Genomic DNA, 12,500 nt, shown 5'->3' with positions numbered 1-12,500 from the left:
TTGTTATCCCGTTCATATGCACATTAACAGTGGCTCGGTGTAATCGTGTACTGTGTCTCGGGGTATACGTGTAAATTACAAAATAACAAGGATGGTTTTAAAAATTCAAAGTAAAAAAAATATATATACTTTTTTTTTATTAAATATATTACAATTTATTGGCTTTAATGTAAAGGATTTCTTTCTTTCTTTTTATTTATTTATTTATTTATTACTTTGTGTATTGTTCGAATCCGAGCCTTATTTCTCAGAGGGTCAAATTAAGGAGCCCTTTAAATGGCCCCTATAGTGACCTTCCTCTGAGAGCCGCACACACATACAGGGGCTGTGACTGTAAGACTGTATTCTTAACCTCTATATAGAGCTCTGAGAAGCAGAGATCTGATATTTGGTTCTGCTTGCACATTTTTATAGCTGAGCCATAAGCTGTGTATGTATAAAAAAAGAGCAAAAATTAGCAAGGCTCCCTTTAAATTTTCATGACGTTGGGCCTTCTTTCTTTTATTCTTTGTTTATTTAGCGGTCAAATCCGGTTCCTCTCGTGTGAATATTAATCGAGCTCATACTCAGCACTAGGAGGATACACTGTTACAGTACGTCATTCCCATCTTCACTGTGCTAGCAACAGATTCAGATATTAACTTCTAAACAAAATAATTTGGCTTTGTGTTAGTTCGCTTCCTAAAGTTGTGCAGTAAGCTTTTCATTTCAGTCGCTCGAGAAATCCTGTCACTTTTCATTCTGAAGACAGCACATGAGTCCTTAACAAAGTATGAAAAATTTAGCGCCCAAAACGTTTCAAAGCTTTTTGCCAGTGTGTAAAGTGGCTTCGCAACAGATTCACCGATCTAATCTAACCGTATACTGACAGTTTTTACGTAACGGTATTACACATAGGACTGCAGGCTCGCTAGTGAATCGCTTTAAATCATTAAACCCTTGCAAAGTGGTTAAACTAAAACAAAGCAGAAGTTTACAGAACTTCAAATGAAGTTAGTTAAGTTATTAAGTTACTAATTTAAGTACTCATTTCAGGGCTATAGCAATGATCCCAATCTGCTTGCGTTGAGTTTATTCGCCCTTTTTTTTCTCAAGTGAAAATATGATGTCATTGTCAGTAACTTAGGATGATCATTGTTGCTCCCTGGTTTTGTGCTGCCTTGTGGGATTTTTTTAGAGAGCGTACGTTACAGTGCAATAGAGGGATTTCATCCAAGAAGTGAGACATCCCTGAAATCTTCGGCTCCCACAGTCTTACAGCTACACCAAACAAACGCACTCACTTTTAATCAAGTCCTAGTAGAATCTGATCTTAGACACCGAAGTCCTTAAAGTTAAGACAAAAGCAGCATAACCGTAAAAACCTGATTATAAAGATCTTCCAGGTAGAAAACAGTGACATGCAGGTGATATTGTGTTTATACAGCATGACTTCATGGAGTGTTTTGTCCTAAACACTTTTTATAAGCTTATTATTATTATTATTATTATTATTATTATTATTATGTAATCAGAGCTTTTCTGAAGAGCTTCAGAGCTTTTTTTTCACGTCTTTTACGTTTGGTTCGTCTGGTTGTGTTTTGTTTCTGAATAAACGAACAGGCTTTAAAAGCCGGATCCAGATTGTATTAACCAGATGCTACTGATTACATCAGGCGTAGACTTCACACATTCATTAGTGCCAAGTGTTTACCCGCTATTCTCTCTCCAGAATGTTATGGAACAGTTTAACCCGGGGCTGAAGAACCTTATCAACCTTGGAAAGAGCTACGAGAAAGCCGTCATGGGTAAGCGCACGTCTCTACGTTCATCGGCATGTTTCTAGTTAAGCTTCGAATTCTAGCTACGTTTTGTAATACTTTGAATTATTACATGAAAACATAGCAGTGTAGAGAAGAAAAGCTCTCTGTGGTTTCCGTTCATCTTCATGCTGCTTTAGTAAAGTAATAAGTAAAAGCCCTAAAGTAATAAAACATAATTAGTCTCGTATTTACGTCTGTCTGTCTGTCTGTCTGTCTGTCTGTCTGTCTGTCTGTCTGTCTGTCTGTCTGTCTGTCTATCTATCTATCTATCTATCTATCTATCTATCTATCTATACACATTTTTAATGACGATATGTGTATTTGCTGTCTTCTAGCCATGACCCTGGCTGGAAAGATGTACTTTGAAGCTGTGGGTAAGATCGGCGAGAACGCTGCTGTATCTCCAGTGTCAAGAGAATTAGGTGAGTGTCAGTCAAGCCTCATGTGAAGCTCTCAACCACAGGGGAATGATACTAGACCGAGTGTTTTCTTTTTGTTGTAAAAACATTTCACACAAACTGGACATCATGCCAAATAATAAATGGCAAGTTAGCATCCTGGGAGGCTATGATACCAAATGCTGTGGGTTCAATTAAAGAAAATAAATAGGTTTGATCGTAGGCATCTCATCAGTGATTCTTCAGATCGTCTTCCGTGCGATGAAGATTTTTCTGGACCGACACTGAGATGAGGCCGACTCTGAGAATCTAGAGATCTACCAGCTCCAGTTGGACTCTGCGATACTATAGAGGAGATGTGAACACCATGTGACCTTTTGCATCAATACAACATTTGTCAGACTGTATATTTATAATCACACCCTCCAGTGTCACCCATATGAGGATGAGGTTCCCCATCGAGTCTGGTTCCTATTAAGGTTTCTTCCTTCACCATCTAAGGGAGTTTTTACTCCCCACAGTCACTCGAGTCACCACAGACTTGCTCATTAGGGATAAATACAAACACATTGTGAACTAAATCTATCTAATATTAATCTTGAATTTTGCCACTACAGAAAGAAATAAACTCCATTCACTGGTGATGTTTTTCAAATAAAAGTTTTCTTTTTTTATTTGGTACATATTTGTGTTCATGAGAGAGACAGCTCAGGTTGTTTTTTTGGGGGGGGACAAGGACAGAGAGGATAGATTGAGAGGGTTTGGACATGTACAGAGGAGGAGGATGGTTATATTTGTAGAAGGTTGTTCGAGATGGAGCTGCAGGTAAGAGGTCAAGAGGAAGGCCAAAGAGGAGACATACTGTATAGATGTGTTGAAAGAGGACATGAAGGTAATAGAGTAGAGTGCTAGAAGGTGCTAGCTAGGTAATAGAAGGTGCTAGAGTAGAGGATGCTGAGGATAGAGTTAGGTGGAAACTGATGATTCGCTGTGGTGCCCTAAAGGGAAAAGCCGAAAGTAGTAGAAATAGTACAGCAAGCTAAGTAATACCCCCAACAAACTAATTCAGTGAAACAGTTTTTGCAAACGGTGCTTAGACCTCACAAATCACCCCGTATCATTTATAATGAAAACAGTAAAGTGAGCCTGAAAATGAGAAAGTAAATAGAAAAGATGGACATATTAATGGTCTCGTTTTCACGTTTGCAGTCACAGAAGAATTAGATCAGCGTTCATTTGTGTCCAGAGGAATTTCTGTGAACAATCTGGATGTCTGTGTAGTTCCCTAACACTGTGTAGTTCCCTAACACTGTTTGTGAAGCAGGGAAGACTTCTCATATCTTATCTGATTTCACTTTGAGATTGCTTTGTTTACAGTTAGCATGCCAGAGAGTGGAGGTAAAAATCTCAGGGACTGGAGATGCATTTGCCTGCATTTTAAAGTGTATTTTCTTTGAATTGTGTAATAGGAGTAGGGTTTAGAGAGAAGATGTGGGCTTGGTACACAGGTAAGGAACAAACCGTGGGTTAAATGTGATTTAGTGCGTTTCACTTTAAGTGGCTTCTGTTCTGTTTGTCTGCTTGTCTGTACTCAGACTTGCTACTGAGCAGTACATGGAGTACCAGCAGTACATAGTGTATGACTGAGCCTCTGAGCATTAAAACACCATGGTTGAGCAGGTTTTGTACAAGTTCAGCCAGTTCTTCAAATCGACTGTTATGTTTACTCAGTTGCTCTTTTGCTCTTGTGCCAGTAAAGCATGCTCTCGGACGCACATCAAGGAACCGCTTTCTGTGCCACTGGGGTTAATAAATTCCAGATATTACGATTGATTTGCATCCGCACAAACGCTTGCATGCTCTATTTTCATTAGTTGAGTGGTGAGGCTGCTGAAGTCACCTTGGTTTTCTTTCTGTACAGCTCATATCTGACAGTCAGAATTTGGCTAAATAAACCAGATCCGGTGCCAGTACTGACATAATGGCAGATGGCACATCATGAAATTGTTTTATGACATGCAAAATGAAAGCACCTGATTTATTTATTTATTTATTTATTTATTTAAACCCTGTTTTTTCTTAGTTGCCAATTCCTTACTGCATGACCTCTGCGATCCTTGGAAGAATTCAAGTTAACATTCTTTTTATCATAAGGCACGCTTGGAGAAGATGCTAGCTGTTCTCTTTTGCATACATGAGCTAACTGTTCTGTGATTGGGTGGAGTCACTCTGATTGACACCCATCCCTCTCCAGAATTCAGAGCCAGTTCTGTCCGTTGGGGTGTCGGAGCCATAGAGATCGTACAGTTTCAGACCTGTGATCTACCAACAGTCACAGCAATCACAGCTAATGTTTATCGGGTTGGTGAAGTGAAAGTCATCTTACTCTATCGTAGTCTCACTCACTTATCTAGACGATGACTTGATATACAAATAAAATTCAATGGAATCTTCACACTTGTACATTAGCATTGGATATGCTTTACTGTAAAACCTCAGTATATAGCAAAAGGTCTAATGGGTATACAAATGAAAGAATTGCCAATCAACCTACCATGCATGTCTTTGGACCGGGGGAGGAAACTGGAGTACCCAGAGGAAACCCCCGAGGCACGGGGAGAACATGCAAACTCCACACACACAAGGCGGAGGCGGGATTCGAACCCCGACCCTGGAGGGGTGAGGCGAACGTGCTAACCACTAAGACAATCGATTTTGTTATTTTTTAAAATGGACAACATTCAGTAATTTAAAGGTAGAGTGAAGCTAGAAAAGGTTTAAAATCATTTTTGCATGTAACGGCTCAACGAAACATCCATAGATGTGGGAATTCGGCTTAGGCACAGACGTACGCGAGCGGAGGGATGTTTGTTGAATCGGCGCAATCTGATCTGGTGAGAGAGAAGGTCACGTCAGTTTTACACTCTTGAGTGCATCTGCCTTTTATAAATCACACGTTTAGAGTCGTATTAGGAAATAAAATTCACAACGTTTTTGTTTTAATTGCTGTTCTGTCTCTGTACCATCGGTTTGAGGCAGCACTAATACTGCTGATTACTTGGAAATGTCCTAATATAGAAACAAGAAGTGATGAGAGCTATGGTAACGTAATAGCACTTTGTGTGTGTGTGTGTGTGTACTACAGTGCTGATTGATAAACAGGTTTTAATCAGTACACAGTGAGGTGAGCGTGCTGTGTAGAGCAGTAGGTGAAAATACAGCTGCTCGTGTAGCATCTGAGATTTTCATACATGCCATTGCTTCATTCTGTTTTTTGACAGATATCAAAAGTGTAAAGAAAGTGCTGAGAATACACTAAATATACCTCACATACATCTCTGTGTATAGACCAGTGCGGAGCTCAGCGTATCTCTGTGAAACACGTCTCAATTAAAGTCCGGACAGCAATTAAATTAACATGGGATGAGTAAGTTCCAGTGGGGTTGTTTTTCCTACAATCCCAGACGTTCATGTTTACACACAGGATAAGGTGTTTTATCATTCGCAGTAGTGGTTCGAATAAAGAGAATGTTATCGGAATATTTGCATCCAGAAGCTCTTTCGTCGTTTTCGGACTTGTACTGCTTAGAATTATCTTACTGTGATTAACGTTGTGGTCTCAGTGATAGCCAACAGGCTACGAGTTTACACAGTAACACAAAGTTATACAACCCCATACCAAGTCAGCTGTTAAGAGACTCGTCAACATTTTGAATGATGTTTGATTTTGCAAGTATTTAATATGGATTTGCATGCTGCGTGTGAGGCAGCTTAATATGGTGAGGAACTGTGGTCAGTTTTTCACCATCACACCCTGCTGACGTCTGCCTGCAGAAGCACGGAGTTGTCTGTTCCAGGCCCTTCCGAGATTTCGTGATTTTAAAAAAAAAAAAAAAAACACTGTGATTTTCAAAAAGAGCTTGTAGTTCAAAATGATCACCGATTTGAGCCAGTCGTGAAAACTCTGGAAGTTGCATCACAAATTATAAAAAATGAATATTCTTTTTTCTGGACTTGACACTCGGATTAGAATAAAAAGACCAGACTACTAGAGTTCATCAAAAACAGCAGATAATTTAGTCTGCATTTCCTCAGTAGCAGGAAGGAGACGAACACAAATGTAGGCAAATCTGAACGGAAATAAAATCACAGAGCAGCACCTGCAAACATTACGTCCTGACATGGAATCCAACCTAATCCAGTGTGAATAACAGTATTCATCATAGAGGAACATGAACCTGTTCCCCAGCTGTATGGATCTACCTGTAGAGGTTGAGAGTTTAGAGGTCTGATTACCGCTATATGGTGTATATTTATTTTTTACGTAAGTATTCTGGTTGTGAGGTGATTTAACTGCCATGCTACAAAAGTCATTAAGACGGCTGAACAAACAGGTCATAAGCAGCTGTTGTGCTGAAAGCCCGGGCCGTCCTCCCTCCATGACCTTGTCTACTGCAAACACTAACATTGGAGAACATAAGCTAACACAATGCACACTGTATTGGCTAAAGATAAGAGCAGAAATTTGCTCCTGTGTGCCCAGATAACCCCCTGCATAAAAGACCTTACACTCCATGTCACTCAGTAAGTAGAACATCATGACTCCTGGCTTTTCTTGCGAGGTGAAACTGGAGCTCCTGTGACGTGGCAGCGTTGATACAGGATAGCCTTGAGAGTCATGGGCAAATTGACGATCCTGACCTGAGCACCTCCCACCACCTCCATTCTCAAGAATCAGAGGATCAGAAAAGATTCTTATCCTACCTATTTAGCAGCCCGGACTAAAAGGCTTTCCTGCACTAGCTGTGTATGAGAGAAAGGGAGAAAGGGGAGAAGGTTTCCGCAGAAACTTGCCTTTAGATCTTGGAATCCCGTCCAGCTTCCTCTCTGCAGTCATTATGCATATACAATATCTCTCTGACACGGGTTGTGGCAGATCAGATAGCACTGAAATCTTCTGTGGAATGTAAACAGAATGTGGGGTTTTACTGCGGAATGGTATGTTGTGTGTGTGTGTCTGTGTGTGTGTGTACATTTCAGGCTAATACACATTCCTTACGGATGACATCAGTTTAATGTGATGTTCAGAAAACTCAAGAATCCTCTATTTCTGAAAGCTTCGCAAACATCGGATCGCATGTTGCTCCGATCGATGCCTCATAACGACACACGGCTCAGCTCGAGGGTGTTGCTGTGTCATTGTTGTCATGGTGATGGGAAACGACACAGTAGAAGTTTTTGGTTTTTATTTTATCTCTTTACGTGTAATTGCTCAAATCATGCAACGAGGTTTCAGCCTTGAAACTGCGTCGATCAAATATGATATCATTTTGCTCGGATCCCTGTTTCATGTAACATGCTTTTGAGATCTCGGAGTTCTGCTGTTTCATTTTGTTTATGTAGAATTGGTGAGAAATCAACCTGAGGGCATCTCTACCTTGTAGAATAACCTTTATTGTTTCACACACCTAACAGATAGAGCTTAGTTTCTAAAGAACATGTTCATCTCCTAGCTAGTGATCTTTGGAGTGGTTTTTTCTCACCTGGTGGCAATGCAGTCTCGATCCTCGATGCCTTGGAACCATTGGTAGTAGATACTCACCACTACTGACCACTCAGACACAACCCAGATGATGCTCAGGAGTAGCTCACAACCCAGATGATGCTCAGGAGTAGCTCACAACCCAGATGATGCTCAGGAGTAGCTCACAACCCAGATGATGCTCAGGAGTAGCTCACAACCTGCTTAAATCATATGACCTTAAGGTCAGCTGCTCCTGCTCTAGCATGTTGCTAAATTTCACAGGACAAGGTTGGATTTGAAATGCTTAATTATATCATGCAGCAGCACTATGTGTCTCCACTCAGGTTTTTTAATTGTTGTTTTTTTTTTTTCCCCCTGAAAAAACTGACTCACTCTCCTGTATATTAATCATCAACTCTTTGGACACTGACTTGCGAGTTAATGTTATGTAGAAACCGTTTTCCTAGCTAGCATTGTGCTTGTGTAGCTGTAGACAAAAACACAGCAGCCCATATAACCCATCAACTCTTTCTCCCATGGGTTGGGAGACAGCAGAGCTGCCTTCAGAACCTATATCGATTGCCAATTTTGCACTTGACTCCCTGAGTGGGTTTCATCTGAGCCGAGACGTGAGTGCACACAACACACAGTCAGTCTGAATCTACCTGAGGGAGGTCTGAGTTCGCTTGCAATTCAGCTTCATCGTGAACGCAATTCACAGTCAGGGATCATGAAGTGAAGACCATGTTAGCTACCCATAAAAACACAGACAGCCTCTCGCTAATTGTCTCTCTCTCTCTCTCTCTCTCTCTCTCTCTCTCTCTCTCTGTCTGTCTCTCTCTCTCTCTCTCTCTCTCTCTCTCTCTCTCTCTAAGTTTCAGACAAGATTAAACAAGATATAAAAACAAACTGTATATAAAATATATCCGAGCACCCAGACTACATATTACTCATGAAACACTGAATAGATTATTTTTTTTATTTTTTTTTAATATTTATGGTTAATGAATGCGATGCTTTTGCTGAAGCTTTTGATCCTTGAACCAAAAGTATCAGTTTCAGTTTGACTGAACAAACACACTCTTAAATGTCAGCGACCTTGTTTTGTTGGGATGTTTGGAACAATGGGGTGTGACGAAGTGGGGGCAAAAGCCCAAATGGACAATTATCTTGTCTTCCCTCCGATGCATAGTAAGAAAAGGGATTCCGGAGAGAATCTAATTGGAGAAACACAAGATTAGTGCAGAATAAGTTATCAATAAGACAACTGTAACATTTCAAATGAGAACATTTCCAAAACATTTTTTTTTCTCTCGAGCACAATTCTGTCGTGTTGTCGTCCATAATACAAAGGAAAAAGCTCTCGCACCTCAAACTAAAAGCAGTATTTATAAAGGCTTTTGCGGGTTATGTTCTAGTGAGATTGTGGTGATTATTAATAGCACGCTAGATTACAATGTGAGTGAGCAGGGACTAACATCCAACAATTATTTGCATGCACTTTTCCTCTGATGGTTTAACCTTGTGCTTTATTCCTGTAAACCGACTGAAGCCTTGCTATTATTATGCCTCCCTACGCTTCTTGCAAATGAATGCTTATTCAGACCAAGGTTTATGGGTTATGACTGTATGTCCTTTAGTAATCCACAGGTCAGCAAAAATCGGTCATGATGCTCGCTCGCTAGCCAATCGCTGGCATCTGTGTGCACATGGATGAGGAAGAGCGCTTTGTTTTGAGGGTGTCGTGCTGGACTATTATAGAAGGATGTGGTTGACTGCTCTCGTATCGTGTCTCGTGTTAAACTTCATCCACGTTGACATTGTACAAGTGATCTTTATCAGTAGAAACAGGCTACACGGTGTAGTAATCGTAATAACCTAATGAAATGTACTTTCACTTTGTAAAGTACTTTGTACTTTCAAATGTAATTCACTAAGGCCAAACACCTTCATGAAGTGTTAAAGATAGATCAAACCGATTCATTCTAATGGCTTCTTCTAATGGGTGTGTGTAGCTCATTTTATCATACCAGGGGACTTTTTTCCGGTCAGGGAAAAACGATAACAAGTAAGAGAACGAGCAATAGAGCAATAGCGTTGTTTGAGGAACCCAGTGTTTATTCTGTTTCATGCGAGTTATTACTCAGACCTTTGCTATACAGTAAGTGGAACCGTTTTACGGAAAAAGAATAACCGACCGGCCGAAGTGTGTTATCGAGACCGAAGATGATCCCTGGGGTGTGTAATGTTTGCTGTAAGGAAGCAGCATAACAAGGAACTAACAATGCAAAAGAGAAGAATGTTCCTGATCCATGAAATTTCCAACTGTTTTGAAATGTTCTGTATCATTCCCGTTCCGTTCAGTTTTCGTCTCTCACAGTCATTGAGCCATTATCACGAACAATGCCTAATCAAACTTACTCAGCAAATATCAACACTCACCTTGTAGGAACATGTACTGTATATAGATACATATATGTACTGTATATATATGTATGTGTGTAAGTATAAATATATATTAACTAAGAAAAGGCCTTGTGAGAAAGAATAGCTTTTGTATTCACTCCTGGTTAACTTTCTTTCTTTATATCCTATCCTGGTGCCCACACCCCACTTGGGTCATTTGTATAGCACTGAAAGGAGCGGTGGCCACCATCCCTATGTATACACTCACACCAAAAACACACACACACACACCCTCTCTGTCTTTCCCCTGTGCCACAATGAAAGCTTTTACCAGGTTGTTCTGGTGACCTTTAGTCTGTCATGTCGTTTAATCGGCACTAAGCAGCGCAGGCTGTCGGACAGCAGTGAAAACACCCAGCAGGGATGAGCCAATCTGATAGACCAGCTGTGCTCAACATGACCGCACACTCACGTTTCTGGCTGTTCGAACGTGTCGTAAATCACTCTCACGGACTAGTAGGCTTGTCATCCAGTTTTGTTTTACAGTAAAGCACATCGGATACGTTTACCTTAAAAGGCTGCTGAACATGCACCTGCGGAGCAGCACTCCCTTTAAGGTTTTGTTCGTGCTCTCCTGGTTGAGAGACATGCAAATGCCGACGGGTGGTATGGGTGTGAGACGGCGAACAAATCAGAGTCACAGAGCCGAAGTGCAACATCTCCCATGTTAGCTATAAGTAAGGTGTTTGGCTTCCTCGAATCCATAATCAAATAAATGGCGAATAAAAAATGTGTAGCTCGTAGCTTTGTGAGCCTCCTCATAGCTGCAGGGACTTTCATTTAATCCCAAACTCAGGTTACTGTTTCTGTAGAGATTCGCAATGCTCTTGCCATGTCGTGTCTTATCAATACCATGCTGCTAGGTGGATTAGCTGTACTAAATTGTCCCTAGTCGTGAATGAGTGTATGAGTAGCCAGGAATGCACCAATCTGTTGCTTTCTGCCATAAACCAGGAGCGTCGAGCGATCCGTGAGCTATTGTTATTGCAGCGTATCTCCAGTCGGGATTGTTTATCTGCACTCGTTTTCACCACTGTGTAACCCACCCTCGTTGGACTCATTGTTCTGAGCAGTGGAAGTTTCAGCTCACTGTGCTGCTTTGATCGTGTGCTCATAAACATACCTCCCACTTTCCACACAGGCACGCTGTCTAAAATTCAGGCGGAATAATTCGGTTATTGAATCCGGAGATGATCTGCTAAATAATTAGTCGCGTAATTTTTCTGAGAGATCAGTGAAGTACACAGATCTCGGTGTAACGCAGTGCTACACGAGCGCTTGTACAGACATCTCAGTACGGGGTTTTATTATCACCATAACTTAACGTATCATAAGTCAAAGCATTGTTTAAAGGCACGTCATAAGGAAACAGAGGGAAGGGGAGGAAGGGAAAACAAGACATTCCATATCACACATCTCTGAAGCATTCAGGTTGTGGATACAAAGATCACGGGTTAAACTGGGCCTACACGATCCTCTAATGAGGCTGAGTAAAGGCAGGGGAAAAGGAAATTAATCTATCGATGGGTCCTTCATTGTGTTTCCCATCCAAATGGAGACATTCACTGAGCTGCATTACACACTAAAGGTACATTTAGTGACATTTTACACCTGTGCAGTTCGGTGTTTTTCAGCAGAAGTGTGTGGGAGTTTGAAGGACTGATATCACCACATGGATCAGCTGGGCTGTGAGAAACGCAGCACACACCTGTTGCTCTTCGCCAGCTTTGGGAGTCTCGCGACTCACTTTAAGGCAGGCTGTGCTATCAAGGTTCTGTTTTTAAATCAGCGTACGCTAAAGATTTCTGTCTATTTGTCTCCATAATTTTGCAGTGTAATAAGTGTAAATATGGTCAAATGTCGGGTATTCGGTAAAGAAAAAAAAACGTAGCCGTTTAGACAGAAGCTTTAGGCCTTTTTATTCTAGAAATATTATGAAAGGTAGGCAGCTGTTTTTTTAGATGAATAATATTTGGTGTCATTCTGCCATGTTAAAAGCTGAGCGTAAAATGCATTGCTGTATTCGGCGTCCAATAAAACATCTGTGTGGTGTGTGTGTTTGCCTGCCAATCATTCTGGCATTCTATTTCGAATGGAAGGCATTTGATAAGGGTTTGGCTTACACTGAAATAATACTTTAAGGCAGCGTTAGGTTTTACATGTCGAATTTTGCAGCTACTTCTTTGATGGTTTTGCTCGAAAGTCCGATCACCGGCGAATAATACACCCTAAGAGGTAAAGATTTTGTTTGTTTTATTTAGAATCGTGTCGAGGTTTTCTCAAAGCTTTCTTTTACACACTACTGTGATT

The 12,500-nt window shown here is 40.8% G+C and overlaps 2 protein-coding genes across 2 annotated transcripts in view; one reads left to right on the top strand and one right to left on the bottom strand.

Moving 5' to 3' along the window:
- The window catches only part of baiap2l1b (BAR/IMD domain containing adaptor protein 2 like 1b), a 39,053-nt gene that overhangs the window by 2,087 nt on the left and 24,466 nt on the right, over positions 1-12,500 (top strand). The window contains exons 2-3 of the mRNA XM_027139051.2: positions 1,712-1,787; positions 2,138-2,224. Of these exons, the coding sequence (XP_026994852.1) occupies positions 1,712-1,787; positions 2,138-2,224 (163 nt within the window). The remainder of the gene's footprint in view (positions 1-1,711; positions 1,788-2,137; positions 2,225-12,500) is intronic.
- bri3 (brain protein I3) overlaps positions 8,875-12,500 on the bottom strand; it is a 35,722-nt gene continuing 32,096 nt past the window's right edge. The window contains exon 3 of the mRNA XM_047800580.1: positions 8,875-8,941. Within this exon, the coding sequence (XP_047656536.1) occupies positions 8,890-8,941 (52 nt within the window). The 3' untranslated portion in view covers positions 8,875-8,889. The remainder of the gene's footprint in view (positions 8,942-12,500) is intronic.

The sequence above is a fragment of the Tachysurus fulvidraco genome, chromosome 15 (assembly GCF_022655615.1).
Source record: "Tachysurus fulvidraco isolate hzauxx_2018 chromosome 15, HZAU_PFXX_2.0, whole genome shotgun sequence".
NCBI lineage: Eukaryota > Metazoa > Chordata > Actinopteri > Siluriformes > Bagridae > Tachysurus > Tachysurus fulvidraco.
This window is presented reverse-complemented; position numbering and strand designations above follow the sequence as displayed.